This window comes from Poeciliopsis prolifica, unplaced genomic scaffold (genome assembly GCF_027474105.1).
Source record: "Poeciliopsis prolifica strain line A6 unplaced genomic scaffold, Auburn_PproV2 SCAFFOLD178, whole genome shotgun sequence".
NCBI classification, from domain to species: domain Eukaryota; kingdom Metazoa; phylum Chordata; class Actinopteri; order Cyprinodontiformes; family Poeciliidae; genus Poeciliopsis; species Poeciliopsis prolifica.
In genome coordinates, this window is record NW_026562553.1 from 250,473 (window position 1) to 268,831 (window position 18,359).

Below are 18,359 nucleotides of genomic sequence, written 5' to 3' on the forward strand. Positions count from 1 at the left end.
TAAGGCAAATAAGCTGTTTTATTTTGCTTCAAAACATCTGCCTTTACATTGACACACTAACAAAATACAGGAAAACTTAATACTGAAAGAGAACAAATATGAAACTAATTTAATTACATGTCGTGAAAATCATGGTGGGTGCATATGAAAATGGTATTCCTTTATTTATACACGCCTGCTGCCTCACCCTGAGTCCACTAGGTGGTGGTGTTGCACCACGAGCTGGTTTACAATCTTGAGGAAAACCAACAGAAGAAGAAAGAAGAGCCTGTAGTCGGAGTTGTGGTTGTTTGTAAACCTCCCATCTGAAGCAGAACCACCTGCTCTGATCCTTGGTGGTTCAGACCCGAGCTGGAAACGCGTCTCGTCCCTCCGCGCAGCGATGTGTCAGGTGGAAGAAGAATACCACGAGCAGCTGGAGCGCGTGGACCCACCCAGGTAGGCGGCGTGAACCTCCACGCGTCTGGAGAGCACAGCACGGAAAACGCCGGCGTTTAAAGACGGTGTTTGGCTTTTCAGTGACGCTGCAGAAACTTTGTGAGACGAGTTGAATGTTTTCTAACGGGCAGGAAGTCATGTGGTGAACGGAGCCGCAAGCATTTCACATAAAAGGACCAACAGGGAAGTTTCTGCAATCTGTTTTTGTTCCTAAACGAAATAAATATTGTTTATATTTTCTGAGGTCATCTTTGGCTGATGTTAGAAATATTAGTATCAGACGTTGTAGTCAGGAGAGTGAAGTTATTAGGTAATTATGCCAAACATTTAATTCAGGATCTCACAGTAACAAGCCCTGGATGACTGTCTGATAACTGACTGCTTATCCACCTCATTTGCTTTTGCAGTGCCTCTTTAGGTCTCTGTCTGATATATGATTTCCAGAAACTGTGACTGACATTACAAAGGCAAATGTTAAAAAGATGGATTGTTTATTTGCTCCACTCTGTGTGGTATTTTACTGTGTTTCTAAAACACTTTATTATGTAACTTCTTTAACCAAACACAGTTTTTCTCTCTGTTGTCAGTGCTTCGAAAAAATGTGTCAAATGCAAAGAGGAGCTGGCGGCTGTGGTCATCAGAGCAGGAGATGCATACTGCAGGTAGGACAGCAGCATCACTCAGCCAGCGTGGCACTGTGAAAACGAGGTTTACATAAGACTGAGAGTAAGTGACGCAGCTTGGATCACTGTAAACTGATTTAATCTGCAGCCGTTTATCATAATAATTGTGATCTGTTAGACAGATGTTGCTCGCGTCAATGAGAAAAGTTTTGAAATTGTTGTGCTTCCTGCCTGCTTCCTTGCTTCCAGGAACTGTTTCAGAGAGAGCTTCATTCACAAGTTCAGAGCCATGCTGGGTAAAACCCGGGTCATCTTCCCTGGAGAGAAGGTGAGGAGGTCACCAACTCTGACTCTGGATGGTTTTAAATCCAGTTCTTCTATTTCGTCAAGAAGATGTTTTTATTTTTATTATTATTAAAAGCCAGAATTGTTTCTTCATTCCATCCACCAAAAAACTTTGGAAAAAGAAAATGGCACGAAGGCAGTGATTAGGTTTGAACTGGCTGAGGTCAGACCTGTTGAGTCGGGTTTTCTAATGACTAACACACACACGTTTTAATTAGTTTGAATGTCATGTTTAGCTTCTATTAATATGCAACAACATTGATGATGATGAAAGATATAGAAAATGTTCCCTAGACGTGTATAAAACCATAACGCCTCCTCTCACATCTGGAGGGTACCAGCAGAACCCAGTGGGTCCAAACTGAGCTGGAAACTCCATGCGTTCTGGCAGCTGTAGTGGTGAGTTCAGTGGAAGTCGTAACTCTGAGCGTCCCCTCTGTCTGCAGGTGCTGCTGGCCGTCTCCGGGGGTCCTTCTTCCTGCTCAATGCTCAGCCAAGTCCAAGAGGTGTGAACATGTCAGCCAGCCTGCTGAGTGAAACCGGGTCGTATCGTTGCATCCAGCCGCTCTTCTCACTGTCCTGTCAGCGCAGGAGTTTTAGGCTCTGACTGGATTAGTTTATTATTATTATTATTATTCCAGGTTTGCGTCAACATGAACCCACCACTTAAGCGTCCCCGTAATACTGTTTTCCAGAAACCAGTTCCAGAGTGAAACAGTGGCGTTTGCAAACAGATATATTAATGTATAGTTATCGAACCCCATGAATATTCCAGTCTCAACATGAACCTGTCACTGCACTGCAGAAACACTCAGTCTTACCAAAAATCTTTATCTAGTTCTATTGCAAATATTTTAGTGTACTTGAAATGAGACAAAATCAGTAACTTTTCAGCAAGACAAAGGTGCTTGTTTTAAGTCAATAATTATTAAATATAGATAAAACGAATAGTTCCACTGGGAGATTTCTTCACTTAAAACTTTTCAACATTTTTCCTGTTTTAGGTGAAAAACTGAAGTGTGTAACCGGTGTTAATGTCATGCTGTGTCTCCCTCTCAGGGTGTGAGTCAGAACGCTCATAAAAAGCTGCGCTTCGTCCCTGGGATCGTTTACATCGACGGTAAATGAAATCATTTCTGTAACTCCAGTTACTTCCTCTCTGGCTGAAGGAAATCTGTTAGACGCATCTTCTTTGGTGTGTGTGTGTGTGTGTGTGTGTGTGTGTGTGTGTGTGTGTGTGTGTGTGTGTGTGTGTGTGTGTGTGTGTGTGTGTGTGTGTGTGTGTGTGTGTGTGTGTGTGTGTGCGTGTGTGTGTTTCCAGAGGGTGGCGCTCTTGGCCAGCCTAATGAGATGAGACAGAAAACAACATCTGAGCTGTGTGATATGTTCAGATCAACTGGTTTTCCCTTCTGCATCCTTCCTCTGGAGCAGGTCAGTCTGAGCGCAGGGACAGACCTGTTTCCACGATTACAGATAGGCCTGTCAGCATAACAAATTTTGCTGGACATTAAATTGCTCCAGTAGTTATTGCAATAAAAAGATGATGTTGTTGTTTAGAGACCATTTCCAAGTAATATTATGGTAATGGCTTAATAAGGCAGGAACACATTCTCAAAGATCAATAAACTTTCAATTCTGATGAACATTTAACAATGGAACTGGAGGACATTTTAAATATCCAAAACAAATAAACAGAACAACAGAAATAACAAATAAAATGAATTGTGAAGTGTCGTTTTCATCCCTCCTTCCAGGTTCTGGACCTCCCTGGATCCGTCCTGACTCCCTCACCGCCGTCAGACCAACCAGGCTCCGCCTACAAAGCAGCTGTGGATGTCTTCGTGCAGCGGCGGCGGCGGCAGCTGACAGAAAGGCTGAGGAGCAGGAGTGTGTGTCGCCGCCTGCTGTTTCGGGAGTCACACGGCTGCTGCAGCAGCTGATTGGCTCAGCTCAAACCCTGACAGCCAAACAAGACCTGCTGAACACACTCAGGTTGGATCACCTGGAATTCTTCTTAAAATTTACATCAGCAAAGTGTAACACGTTTATGTTTACTAAAATATTACTTGTTATTAGGCGGCTTATTTTCCTAGAAAATGTTGTTATTGTTGACTGAATAATAACTCTCATAATTTAGTTCAAAGATTATAAGTCAATAGGCAATTGGGATCAGGGCCGACCCTGGGGCCCTAATCTGATTGTAATTCGAGGCCCCCCACAGCAAATGCAGATTTTTCATTAGTCCTAGGCTGCACTGTATACCTTCTATTATTGGTCATTTGTAATTAGATTAGCTATTGCGCAGATGAGCTGATGGTGCGGATCGTGCAACATCTCCATGTTCTGTTCTCTGCCCTCTATTTGTTGAAGCAACAATCAACAATAGATAGTTTTACTGACGGTGAAACACACGGTGGCCTGACTGACTTTCCTCCTAAAGGCAGCACCTGCTGGTGCACACGGCTCGGACCAGAGGCTACAGTAAGCTCATGCTGGGAGACAGCTGCACCAGACTGGCTGTGAAGCTGATCACCAGTATCTCACTGGGCAGAGGAGCCCAGCTGGCCCAGGACACGGTGCGTACCGGGGCAGACCACACGCCCAGCGGCTCCTATCCGACCTATTTAGATGGAACATATCTGATTTAGTTTTTTCCAGGGCTTCTCTGACTGCAGATACGGTGATGTAACAGTAGTGAGACCCATGAGGGAATACTCCGCTAAAGAAATAGCTTTCTACAATCATATGTTCAAGGTTCCATCCGTTGTCATTCCAAACCTGGACACAAAGGTGAGGAACCATCTGGTCACCGTCGCTCTCCTCTTGTTGCTTCAGAACAGGACGGCTCTGTTTCTGTCCCGATTACCTGAGGCAGACATGTTCTTCCCTCCAGACACCGGACAAGGCCAGCATCCAGCGCCTGACCCAGAGCTTCGTCACCACGCTGCAGGCCGACTTCCCCTCCACTGTCAGCACAATCTACCGGTCAGTCTGGACGGACGTCCAGCATCGCTGCACTGCACAAACACTAAATCTCACCAAGTATTTCTGCTCTGGTTTTTAGTTCAAATATTTTGAAATAAAACAAAACTAACTTACAAGCACCGATAACTTTTCAGAAAAGTTGAAACTTTCACTCATAACATTGGAAAAATGTCTTGTAACTAGTATTTTTTTAACCAGTGTTATGAGATCACTGACTAAAACAGCTGTCCACCTGTGGACGTGGAGGAGCTCTGAGTTTGTACCTTTGTCAGTGAAGTGTGTGAAGAAGAGCGGAGAATGACAGACAGCAGAGCTGAAACGTCTCCTTGCTGAGAGAACACAAACGGAGCAAAATCTGGACTGATGAAGGCAGAATCACAGCTTGACCTTTGAACCGTGTTTTCAGGACCGGGGAGAAGCTGCAGACGGCAGGCAGGAGCCTCCACCGCCGAGCGCTGTGTGTGCTGTGTGTGTGTGGCCTGGACACTGCTGCTGGTGAGTCACAGCGGCAGCATGTCTTCCGTTAACACTGTAACTTTGTACATCTTGCTCTGCAGAGCAGTGGCATGCTCAGACATTTTGGGGATCAGATGCTCAAATGGAACCACTGACTTGAGGCTCAGCTTGAACATCATGTCTACGTCCCTTTTTCAAATCAATATCCATGCTGTCTGATGTAGATGTTTAATGTTCATCCCAGAGGAAAGAAATAAACTCAAAACGGCTTCCAGGTTCTATACAGAGCTCTGGCTCTCCGCTGCCAATCAGTGAAGTTGTGTTTTCTCCTGATTTCAGAAGAGGCTTCAGCGCTCCAGGCCACGCTTATTTCAGAGCAGCTCTCTCAGAGTTCAGGTGAGGTATTCCATCAGATCACCTGAGATGCTCTTACTGATCGTAGAGCAGGTGCCATTTCTGGGGACCATTCTGGTCTTCTGGGGAGCAGTCAGATCAGTCCTATGACTTTTTGTGTCCTTGTTTCCAACAGTTCCAGTGAAACCAGAACCACCTTCTACTGTTGGACAGTGTTGCTCCTCTGAAAGTCCCTGTAGAGGGTCAGGAGGGGCTAGTGACTGCTGTAGGTCTTCAAGGTAAAAGTTGATTATTTACTAAAATCTGACCACCAGGACAGGAGGGACACTTGGGATGCAGAATCAGGTCTCTGTCCTTTTTCCTCAGCCTGTTCAAGTTATTGAGGGACAGGGACGAGGCAGTTTGCAACACTTTAGAAGCACCAAAACACGCTCTGTGCTGCCCTCTTGTGGGCTCTTTGTCTTCCAGGGACCATGAGGCCACTGAGCTGACGAGCCTGCTGTGCTACAGCTGCAGACGGACTGTCAGAGACATGGTGAGTGGAAACTGTCCCATGAAGTTTAGGAACCTGATGTAAGTTCTGTTTGGTCATCTCTGTCCCCTAATTGGTGAACCAAATGGAGATTGTACTTTTCCAAAGTTTCCCCCAGAAAACTTGCCACGCCTGGTAGAGGTGGTAGGGTCAGTAAGAATAAGAAATGTTAAAAAATCTGGAGGTGAATAAAAACATTAAAGGGACGGGGAAATTGATTCTCACCATCTAAAGCCCAGTTGAAAGAGTCAACTATATAGCAAATGGTCTGAACTCATACAGCACATTTTCAGTCATGTGCAGACTGGTAGGCATCTTGGTTTTAAGTGCCTTGCCCAGGGGCATATTGACTACAACCTGATTACAAGATGACTAATCTACCCACTGAGCCACAGACACTACAGAACTAGCTATAAGTTTAGCTTAATCTGTCTTTACAGTCACCATTACTGATGTATTAAAAATCCTATTTAAAACAAAGAAACGATGCTCAGCCTGGTGGGGGGGGGCAAGTGAAGCCTGGAGGCCCGCCAGGCTTATAATACACTGGGAGGAAACCCTGCTTCTGTAAAAGAACTAAAGATCCAGAAATGTGCTGGTCTGGTCTCCGTTTCCTATTTCTATGCAGGAAGGAGGATTTTCCTGAAGTACCAGGATTTCCATAATGATACATTAAAGTATATTTAAAAGCGTTGTCTTTTTTCAGCCCATTTCTTCTGTTTTCCTCACAGACTTCAGTCACTCATCTCCCTCAGTATGTCCTGTCAGAGACTCAGAGGAGACAAAACCGGTGAGACATTCAGCCTTCACACTCGGTACAAGATGATCAAATACTTTAAACCCACACTTCAGTCACTCATCAATTATTATAAAGTACACTTATCAAATTAATCCTTTTAATAACTGAATATCCATCTGATCATTCTGGGCTATAACCTTCCAAAACTGTTTTGAAGTATTTTGGCTGCATTGTTGCCTTATTTCCATCATTAGGAAATGTAATCCAGTATGAGTTTGATTGTTGGTTGTTTTGGTAAAAGCCCACTGTAATGAACTCTAAAGACCTTTATTCTGCTTACTAGTGTACACATGAGTTCTCACCTTCATCTTCTGCAGGTCTGCAATGAAAGAGCAGATCAGTAAGTTTCTGCTGGATGATGCTGATGAAAACGATTAAGGACAAGATGATCAAACTTGCTTCATTTTTTAATGGTGGAACTTCTTGTAACTAGAACTTCTCAATATTGTATCAATAAATAAATATCCTCTCTCTGAAATCAGCATGTTTCCTAACTGCTCTGCCTTGAATCATTCATAACTTTAGATGAAACAGCAGTACACCACAGTCCATCCATCCATCTTATGCCGCTTATCCGAGGTCGGGTTATTTTCACCTTAAATCAGTCAGTCGGGTATTAATCAGTTTTGGCTTAACTGAAGGAAATCTAAGGAAAAAAACCTCTTTAAGCAAGTAGCATAAAAATCAGTCTTGTATCATTTGGTGATTCTGCAGATATTCTGAAATAAAAAAAATGAATATACCTCCTCTAGCTCAACAGAGCCATCTCAAGGTTGGGTATGTCCATAGATTCTGGTAGAGCCGAACAGAAGTAGAATTTGACCCACAAGGGATTAAAAAACCCCAAAACATTTCAGATAGACAAAAAAAAAAAAGAATGGAGAAAATCACACAAGGTGCATTTTTATTGAAAAGATATTAGAAACTTTAGGTCTGCAACAAATCCACACAAACATACAAGTATTTACAGGTTATTAGTTCACAGAATAATGTGTTTCTACATGTTGATGTTGGCAGCTGGCAGAGTGGATTTGTCCAGGTCATCGAAGTACGGATGGCTCAGAGCCTCCCGGGCAGAGATCCTCTTTGGTGGATTGTAGATCAACATTTTCTGTTAGAGAAGACGGACAAGGAGAAAAACATTAGGATTCAGGAGTCACCTCGCTATGGACTCTGGCTTTATGTTCATTCCTCTCCCTAATCGAGTTTTTTCTTCTGTCTTCAACTGGATTCATGTTCTAATTGAACTTTGTACCACATGAACAAGAGGACTGCTTGTCCAAGCACTCCAATGAGTGCATGGTAGCCATGTTATTTATGCTAACTCAGAACTGTGGGACTTTAGCAGCATCCAGAAGATTCTCTGCTGTAAACATTTGATTGTCCAGCCAACAACCGATCTGACCAAAACGGTAAAAATTTCACAATTACAAATTTTGCTGGATGATAAATTATCCCAAAAAGTTATTACGATAAATATGCTTTGAGACCATTTTCAAGTAATGGTAACGGCTCAATAATGCAAGAACATAGAGTCAAAGAATTCAAATGAACATTTAACACTGGAACTGAAAAACATAAAATATGCAAAATAAATAAAACAGAAACAATAAGTACAATGAACTATGAAGCCTCTAAACAAAATTCTCCTTCAGAGAATGAGTCTAGTTGAGACCAAAGCACCAGACTCAAGACTTTTATCATCTAGTTTTTGGTAGAAAAGAGAAAATACATGATGCAAATGGAACAAGCCGTCAGTGTCTGCAGACATGCTGCTCTCTGGACTGGTGCAATAGAGCCCTTCACTGTGTGTACAATCAATAGGCAACTGAGCATTTTGACCACATCATTTTTATGCATTATATTTCTAAGTTTTATAGAAAACTTGAATCAGTTTGAACATGAAACTGAACAGGATGGCTTTGTTTGATAAGTAGGATGAAACTGGAGCGGATGAATCTGTATGACTGGCTTGAATCAACTGTATAAATTATGATTTTTCCTGTTTTTGTAAAGTGCATTGAAATACTTGTTAATCTGCACTACAACATAAAACTGAATTGAAAATGGAGTCAAGTATCATCCAAGAGGAAATGGAAGATGTGTTTATCAGAGAAGAAGCTCTGGGGAAAAATCCTAAACAACCTTGATATCATTTAATCAGTACTGAACACATCCAACTGCAGCTCGGCCTGCGTTTCACTTGAATTGTCCAGGATGTGTGTCACACAAAAAGCATTGAAATCATTTATCATACAGGGAACAAGTTGAAATTCTTACAGGAGTGTGTGTGTGTGTGTGTGTGTGTGTGTGTGTGTGTGTGTGTGTGTGTGTGTGTGTGTGTGTGTGTGGGATCCATTGCCCTCACCGCCAGCAGGTCCAGGCCGTTCTTATCCAGGTTCTTCACCATCGACGACAGGTTTCCTCCCTTCCATTTAGGGAAAGTGCTTTTGTAGTCAGGCAGGTTCTCCACATCAGGCCAAACATCGTTATTCGGAGTTCCCAGCGTTCTGAAAAAAAAAATGCAACTAGACATTCATCAAGAATATCAAGAGTTGTTAATAATTTTATCCTGAAATACCAGCTTTCCAGACGCTCATGTCAGACAGCATTTTATTTGACCTGCAGGTTAATTTTCATAAAAACTGACCCACAGTTATATCAACGCTTAAAAATAACATTTTTTTGTTTTCATACAGAACCGACTTTCAGCGATTTTCCCCTTCCTTTTATCCCCTGAATACGTACATAAATGTTAATAAATAATGTCAGAAGATGCTTAACATTGCTCATTTTAATTTTCTGCTATTTTTTTGTGTTGGGAGTTGTCATAAAATTACTACTTTAGTCTCCTCATGTTATGACTTCACGCTCTTAATTTAAAAATAAAGAAAGAAATCTCAGCCTGGCCCTAATATTTTGTCGTAGAGTTGACCTGAATTCAAAGTCCAAATAAATAGAAGCTGTAAAACTCAAATCACTCAGAACTATGTGAACCCAAGAAAAGAATTTGCATGGGAAAAGAATTTAAATTTCCCAAAATTAAAGATAAAAATAGTGAATCAGTAAACTCAATGCGTCGCCCAGCTCCAGTCATATCAGCCCGTTTGTTCAGTTTCTCTGCTGAATGACCTGAAGATCCTGAAGAGCTGGTCGATCTCAGAGTCTCCGTGGAAAAGCGGCTTCTTGGTGGCGAGCTCAGCGAAGATGGTTCCGGTGCTCCAAACGTCCACAGGGGTGGAGTATCTGGGGGAGCCCAGCAGGACCTCTGGAGCCCGATACCAAAGGGTCACGACCTGGAAGCACACAGTTTACGATCAGAGTAAAACCTTCAAACAGGCAGAGTGGGTCCAGTTCGCTCGACGCGTCTCACCTCATGGGTGTAGACCCTGACCGGTACGCCAAAGGCTCGGGCCAAGCCAAAGTCCGCCAGTTTGATCACGCCCTTGTTGTCGATCAGGAGGTTCTGGGGTTTCAGGTCCCGGTGGAGAACCCGGCGACAGTGGCAGAAGTAGATTCCCTCCAGGATCTGGTAAAGGTAGCTCTGGGGAAAACCCGACAAGGAGACGCAAACAATCAGGAAGACGCATCACTGACAGCAGACTGCGGTCAGCCTGTCAGGACGTACCTTGACCAGCATGGGGTCCATGTACTGGCCAGACGGGATGGAGTCCAGATACTTCTTCAGGTCCATGGACAAGAACTCAAAGATGAGGTAGAGACGAGACTCTTGCATCAGGACGTCCAGGAGTCTGTGTGCACACACACACACACGCACACACATACACACGAACCTGGGTTTGTGCCAAACTTCAGCTCTAGAATCCTATTTGTTCTCATGTCAACAGTGAGATAATCAGCATTATTAGAAACCAACTTTTATATATATATATATTTTTTCCTTTAAAAAAGAGGTTAAATAAACTAATACCTTTGAAGTTTAAATGTTTTACGAAGGTATTCCTCGCTAATAAAACAGTTATGCGTAGGCCTGTCACAATAAATTTAGCTGGATAAATCTCCCAGAAATAATTAGAATTCCATTATTCCAATTAAATTATTGAAATTATTGCAACAAACTATAATCTTACTGTTGGAGCCCATTTTTATGTGGTATAATATTAATGGCATATTAGTGCAAGAACACATCATCAAATATCAAACTTTCAATTCTAATGAACATTTAACATTGGAAGACATTTAAATATCCAATATAAATAAACAGAACAGAAAACAAATAAAAATGAATTATGAAGTCTCTGTAATAAAAACAATAGGCCAGTTAAGACCAAAGCACCAGACTTATTACATTTTTGGTAGAAAGAGAGAAAGTAGGGGGGAGGGATCCTGCAAATGGAAATTATTGAGCTCATTTAAGTCAGGATTATTTCACTAGTGATTTTAGTGAAAGCAGAGCAGAAACCGTCTGTGACCCTGTGGAAAGTCTGCTCTGCTGGTAGGCTGTCAGATTTGAACTCAGAGCTCAGTGTACCAGCAAAGCAGCTTTTTGCTGATGCTGAGCTTCTTTGTGTATCCTCCTCTGATACAGTCTGTAAAGATACATAATTAACCTTATGAAGAATTTGTAGCAGACACTGAAACACCATTAACATTTGTGTGATGAATCTGAGCCATGTCGGCATCTGAAGAGGTGACCCATGAGGCCGCCGCACATCCCCCACAGCGGTCACATCCTCCCGCCACCCCGTCCAGCTGCAGGTGGCGTACCGTACAACGTTGGGTGTTTGAGCTCCTGCAGCAGAGACACCTCTCTGACAGCGGTGCTGGGAACTCCTCCTCCTCGCTCTCCAGTCGGATTTTCTTCATAGCCACAACTTGTCCTGTGGACTTATGTCTGCCCTTATACACCACCCCATAGGTCCCTGGAAAACAACCAAGAAGAAAAAGTCACACACAAACCTCGTCTCTGATCGAAATTCTAATTCTATTGATCAAAACAACTCAATCATTGCTTTTCCTGACAAGATCTGATTCAATGTTCAAGTTTTCCCCCAATAAACTTGCTAAGCCTGGTTGTTCGGTGCTGGGCCAGTCATCCATCCAGTGGCCCATCGTGTTTTGAGTTTGTTTTTTTTTTTTTTTTTTTTTTTAAAGATTGACAGGAAATTTGAAAATATAACTTGACAATTACATGTTATTGAAAGATTAGAAGATTAATACTTGAACACCAACTATAAAGTCTTAAAAATGCATTTTAAAAAGACTTAAATAAATAAGCAATGCTGATCCTGGTGGGGGAACAAGTAAAGCCTTGTGACCCACCAGGCTTATAATACACTGGGGGAAATGCTGCATTGAGATTTTATGAGGCATATAAATCCAGTGGGATGAATCAGATGGAAACACTTTTTGTCACTTGCAACGAGGACACATAATAAATGAAAACAGACAATTTCCATTTGTATGATATATTGCTTCTCTCTTTAATCTCTATTTCTATCAAAAATTAGATGACAAAAGTCATCAGTCTGGTGCTTTGGTCTCAACTAGCCCTTTTTGTCAAAGGATGACATTGTTTACAGACTTCATAATTAATTTTAATTATCGTTTACTTATTTTGGATATTTAAATGTTTCAATCAATCAACTTTACTTGGGCAACACATTGCAGCAATAAGGCAGATCAAAGTGTTTTATGTTATAAAACGTCACCAAATTATTCCCAAAGTTAGTAAAAACACTAATTTCCTCTGTTATTATTATTTAAATTAAAGTTCAATGATCTTTGAGAATTGCATTTTTTATGCATTATTTGAAAATGGTCTCACAACAATATATCATTCATTCCAATAACTTCTAGGACAATTTATTTTCCAGCAAAATTTGTTATCATGACAGGCCCAGAAGAAACCTTCACAGAAGATCCTTCTGATAAACCAGAGGAGCTTTCTGCCTGCAGTGATTAGTGATTGAACACCAGATGCAGTCTGACTGTTTTTAAGGACAGCAGTTCAACTCTGACACTCTGATAAGACAAATGTAGACTTTTACCTTTTTTAGAATAAAAAGCCATGTATACAAACCTTCTCCAATCTTCTCTATTTTCACATAATCCATCACTGCCTTGAAGAAGGGAAAACGCGTCATTTAGGCAAATAGCGGGTATTTCAGCATGTTCCATCAGATACAAACCGATTCAGTAGCTTAGATATTACTGAAACCGTTTGTTCGTAGTTAACTTCAGTCAACTACGAACAAACATGTTCTTCGTCCATGCAGACATTCTTCACCTCCTCACCTACCGTTAGCTTACCTAATGCTAACAAGAGTAACCTTTCTCCACTTTTAAAACTATTCTCAAACTTCTAACGAGGAATAAAAAGTCCTTGTCTAGCCTCCAACTAGTAAACAAGGCATTCACTTATTTGTTAACATGACGAAACGAAGATAAATACCTAGTTTTGTAGCGTTTTGTCGAGCAGCTCTTTCTTCATTAACCGACCGTCGCTACTGGAATGCTGACAAACCCTTTTGAATAAACCGCAGTACAGGGGCCGTTCAAAACGCACCAATGAGTTCACTCGATACATTTCAAAGCGACCAATCAAAGAGTGGGATACTTGCCTGTTGGTTGAGCGGGAGACGACGCGCCGACGTAAGAGCGTTTGAACAGTACAGGTTTGAAGGGTGGATGTGTTACTGATGAGATATTTATACTATTTTACAACTTTATCAAAAAAAAAAAAAAAAACATAAAGCTTACAAATCCGAATTACGAAGTCAACTTGAAACAAAGTGACAAAGCAGGTAATTTCTTTTGAAGGTTCATAACAGTCTGGTAATATGAAATACTTATTTTGCCAAAACTCAACCTTGTATTGTTTCTTCTAGAGACATGACATAGGCTATATATTTTTTCTTTAATGAAATCTTGTTTTTCCACCAAACGTATATATTTAAATTTGAAACACCTGTACATTGAGAACAAACTTAAATTCCTGGTTCGTGTGCATTAATTTGTTCAATAAAACTGATTCTGGCTGAATTTGCATGAGGCCCTTTATGGATGAAGTGTAATCTATGGAATAGAATTATTTAATCATTTTTGTTTGCATGGCAGCTACTTTGACACTACTGAAACTTACACTAGTAAAGATGCACAATAATAAATCATCTGATCTATTACTTACTAGTCTGTGTTTACCTTTGTTCTATTATATTTCAAATAGAAAATATCTTATTAGCAGCTTATCTTTACATATTTATGGTCCAAATATTACTTTAGGAATTGAGGTTTAGATCAACAGATAAAGGAACATGATTTTTGCAATCACATTGCAGTATATCTACACACAACTGGCAGCTCCTTGTGTTCAAACTGTAACATTATGTCTACTAACTTTCATTACCTGTAACTCTTTAAATGTTTCAAATTCAGATCTCTGAAATGATCATCAGGTTAACACCCTGTAGTACAGCAATAACACTTTAGCCCAGTTGAATAATTGTTCTTGTTCAAGAGATTAGCGCGTCGCATTTCTTTAATAAACTTTGCCGTACTTTGGTGCAGCTGGGTTTGTTTTCCAAGTGAATGAATGAAAATGAAAAAGGGGAATACTGAATTAAAACGTCCAAAACTGAAGAAACACCAGGCAAATTTATCTGTTTACTGATTTATTGACATACAAATAGGCAACCTACAAATCTGTCTTCATCATTATTTCCTGCTAATCATAAAGATGTCTAAAAACAAAAAGCCTGCACTATAAAGTAAAAAAGTCCTGTGGAAAAAAGTGCACCCTTTTACAATTCATAACATTACCCCAAACCAAAAAGCAAATATATACTTCTCTGATTATAGTCAGCAAAAACTGAACTTAAACACAGAAGTATGTAAAAACTGAGAAACATCTTTTATTTTAATGTAGAGTTTAAAATGTCTTTATTGCCATTTCACAGTAGAAGTCATCCCACAACACGATACAGAGAGGAAACGATAAACAGCATCTTAACCACTAACAGACCTCAGAGATGATCTCTAACTAGGCTGTGGACCTTTGGCCACTCTGCTTCACAACATCCAGAAAGAGTCCAGTTAAAGTTTCTGACTCACCGCAAAATTTAACTAGTAAGCCAGTTAAAGGCTTAACTGATTGATTAATCAATCAGCCCTTAATCATCCTCCTCCTTCTTGGAGCAGCAGAAAGAGTGGAAGCCATTTCTCAGACTGATTCCTAAGTTTCTGAGGACGGTTCCTGTTCAAACTAATCCAACCGTGGCAAATTAATTTACTCTGGGTTTTTACTAGACATCTCACTGATTGTAGTGATTTGTTAGTTGCTGAATCATGAAACAGAAATGTGTTGCCCTGTATGACAAATCAAAAAAGATCTGACATCATAAATACCCAACTTTTTCTGGACTCTATGTAAACATGTCATCTCCCAGGCAGCATCACCGAGGTGACGAGGAGGGCACTGGTAGACACTAGACTGCTGGGAACTTGTATCCTGGCTCATTCTGCAACAACAATTAGCTCATCGCTAAAACGATCTAATGTCAGGTCCAGATACTAACAGCTTTCATTCCAACAAATATGTCATCCAAGCAGCAGTGACCACTGATAGGATGAGGAACACCGAGAACATCCAACACAGGAAGGAAGTGGATGAAGATCGCACTTCATCACCAAACATGGAGAAGCATTCGGCTTCTGTGCACCACAAACACTGCATTGCTTTAAATCAAGGCTAAAAACCCACCTGTTTAGAGTTGTGTTTGAACCATAAAACATTGACCAAAATATTTGATGTGCACTGATGGTTTTAACAATGACATTTGTCAAAATGTAATATTGGTTTTCTCAATTGTTGACTCTATATAGTGTTTTTGACTTGGTTTTGTTGTGTTTTTCGTTGCTGTTGCTGAAATGTGCTATGCAAATAAACTTGACTGATTGAGTGACAAAGCAAAGCACCAACAGAGGAGACAGAAAACAGCTGACTGAGCCACTACCAAAGCGTTCCATGACCCAAGCCCCTATTCTAGTTATAGTTAGATTGTTCTGTTAAATGTTTAATATATTATTTAATAATCTTTAAAGCACATCTATGGATATTATACTTAAATCCATTAGAAAAACTGAGACAAAAAAATATATATAACAATGCAGTAACAATAAAAAAAATGGGGATTGGCGAGAATTCAGAAATACCCTAAAAATATTTTATATATATATATATATATATATATATATATATATATATATATATATATATATAAAATGTTGGTCACATCTACTGCCATAAAATTCATTTTGATCTATTACTTACTAGTCTGACTGTTAACACCCAAAATACTTAATAAATGATTTTATCAATCATTTGATCCAGTGACGGCTAACGATGGCTAACTTTCAACTGGCATAGAGGTGGAGCATCTGGACAGTTTCTGTCCAGAGCTTCTGCTGAATGTACCTGTGTTACACTGTAAATATGTTTTATATGTTCCATATCTATGTTTGTATCGAACACTTTTTATTAATATAGAACGATCCTTTATTGGTCCTTCAGTAGAAACATTGATTTGCATCAACATGAAATCAACAGGCAAATGGAAGAATAAATATAAGTAATTATAATAAAATGAAACTAATTACATGACTGAGTCAGAGGTATATGTCCATAAAACATGTCAACACTTAACCTGTTACCTACAGTGCCACCAAAAAGGGAAGTGACACTTTTATGTGATATGTTTATAAATGCCCTACAAAAACAACAAAATTTATCAAGAGTTTGACTCATTTCTACTGCATATATTTTAGTTCACTTGAATTAAGACAAGGTTAACTTACAAGTAACTTCTCAGCAAAACACAAGCCTGTTTTCAATAATTCTTAAAGCAGGAGAAATGACTTGTGTGACATAATCTGCAAGTGGAACTAGTACTGTTTTCTATCAAGAATTAGTGACTTAAAGTAAGCTTGTATTTTGCTAAAAAGTTACTTTTAAATTAGTTTTGTCTTATTTCAAGATACTTGAACTAGAAATTAGACCAAAAATACTTGCTAAGATTTTGTGTTTTTTGCAGTGTGAGGGCAGCTGTCAGCAGTAGATGGGTGACTTGGTCCAGGCCAGACCACATGTGCCAAACGTGTCGACCATTTAGTCACAGCACCTTTCAACACATGCAGCTTCATTTCATCTGAACACTCTGTGGGTGCAGAACTTCCAGTTAAGTGTGGATTTGAAATATTAAAGGCAGACTTTAAAAATGTAAAAACCAAAACTTTTTAATGCCCATGTGAGGGTGTAGCATATTGTTCTATTTATGTCAGACAGCATGGGAGTTTAAAAGTTGCTGATGTGCAGAACAGTAACCGTGGCGATTAACAAATGAGGGTTCAGGCTATAAAGGGGCAGCACTGTGTGGTTTCCAGGCATATAGTATCATTTTATAGCACAACCAAGTAACTATGTTACCTTCTGTTATAAAAATGCTGTATTAAATATGACTAAGTTTGCAATTTAACACCTTGAAATTGGGCCACTGTATCTTTAAGAAACTCCCGTTTCTGAAACTCCACCTTCAGGAAGTCATCACAATGCACCTGCATTGACACTTCAACAATGTTCTTACAGGCGTTGTGCAGTTCTACCAGGTTGCTAGTTGCTGCGGACTAGTCTGAAGGAGCTGCCTGAGGGAGTTGCGTCGGAGGGCTGCTCTGTGAGGCAGAGCTTTGGAAAACTGGAGGAGAAGCTGCGCCACGAAGGCGGGACTAGGTCCATCCAGGCATTTTGCACAGCAGAGTGGTTGCCATAGAACAGGGGTGTCAAACTCCAGTCCTCGAGGGCCACTGTCCTGCAGTTTTTTGATGTGCCACAAGTACAAAACACAGGAATGAAATGGCTTAATTGCATCCTCCTTGTGTAGACAAGCTCTCCAGCCTTGCTAATGACCTCATCATTCTATTCAGGTGTGGTGCAGCAGAGGCACATCTAAAAGTTGCAGTTCAACGGCCCTCAAGGACTGGATGTTGACACCCCTGCCATAGAAATTAAAAGATTTTTCAAACATGCATGAAAGAATTAAGGCAAAACCCCAGGTATGCTTTGATTAGGGAATAACATTATAACATGAGGTAAAGTTGAAAAAAGTCCATTTCACATAATACTGCCCCTTTAAAGCATCCTTCCCACTTATGCAGTGATGTGTTCAGATGTGCCACAGAAAATGACCATCATAAAACACACTGTACATTAATCAGCATATATTTGTTAGGATTTCTATGGTAACCAACTGCAGCCACTCTGCTTCAGTCTGTCGCTCTCACCTGCAGATGGAGTGAAATGAGAAGTCCTGCTCATGAATACCTGAGGACTCATGAAATAGTTATGGCTAAAATTCTCATATGATTCTGTAAAAAGGCAACACGTTGTGTCAAAATAATCAGTTTCATATATATTGAAATGTTTGCCTCTAAGTATCCAGTGTCCTACATCCTCCAGCTGATCAGCAATGGAGGCATCTCATGCTGACCAAACAGCTGGGAAATATCTGTAGCTGCCACAAGACGAAAGGAATACAGAACATGCACCGTTAAACACTGGATGAGAACTTAAAACGTTGTTCCTACTTATTTAAACTCTTACAGTGATATTCAAAAGCACAATGGATTTATCAGGTGTCTTAACAGGAAATATTCTTAAAGCGTGCATGAGTAACTGTGAGAGATGTCAGAGCCACGTTCAGGTAGAATCCAGACAGGTCAGGTTTTCCCTTCATGTTCCAGACGGAGTGGTAAACACACCCTCAGGTGTTTTCATTGGTCAGACCTCTGGACAGTTTGTTCCTTCACTCTCCAT

At 40.4% G+C, this 18,359-nt stretch overlaps 2 protein-coding genes across 2 annotated transcripts; one reads left to right on the plus strand and one right to left on the minus strand.

Moving 5' to 3' along the window:
- The first annotated feature begins 261 nt into the window (after nt 1-261).
- ctu2 (cytosolic thiouridylase subunit 2 homolog (S. pombe)) lies at nt 262-6,949 on the plus strand. Its single transcript, XM_055026130.1, is given in 17 exon segments — nt 262-438; nt 1,026-1,100; nt 1,311-1,389; nt 1,853-1,912; nt 2,466-2,526; nt 2,728-2,837; nt 3,161-3,251; nt 3,254-3,398; nt 3,847-3,982; nt 4,065-4,196; nt 4,300-4,391; nt 4,798-4,886; nt 5,187-5,243; nt 5,377-5,479; nt 5,670-5,736; nt 6,465-6,523; nt 6,850-6,949. Coding segments are annotated over 17 exon segments (1,473 nt in total). The 5' UTR covers nt 262-382; the 3' UTR covers nt 6,911-6,949.
- Nucleotides 6,950-7,460: 511 nt separating this feature from the next.
- Nucleotides 7,461-12,609, minus strand: LOC129356561 (cyclin-dependent kinase 1-like). The gene is given in 9 exon segments (XM_055026145.1): nt 7,461-7,643; nt 8,901-9,042; nt 9,665-9,828; nt 9,906-10,076; nt 10,161-10,284; nt 10,350-10,358; nt 11,269-11,329; nt 11,332-11,415; nt 12,576-12,609. Coding segments are annotated over 9 exon segments (903 nt in total). The 3' UTR covers nt 7,461-7,529.
- Between the last annotated feature and the right edge of the window lie 5,750 nt (nt 12,610-18,359).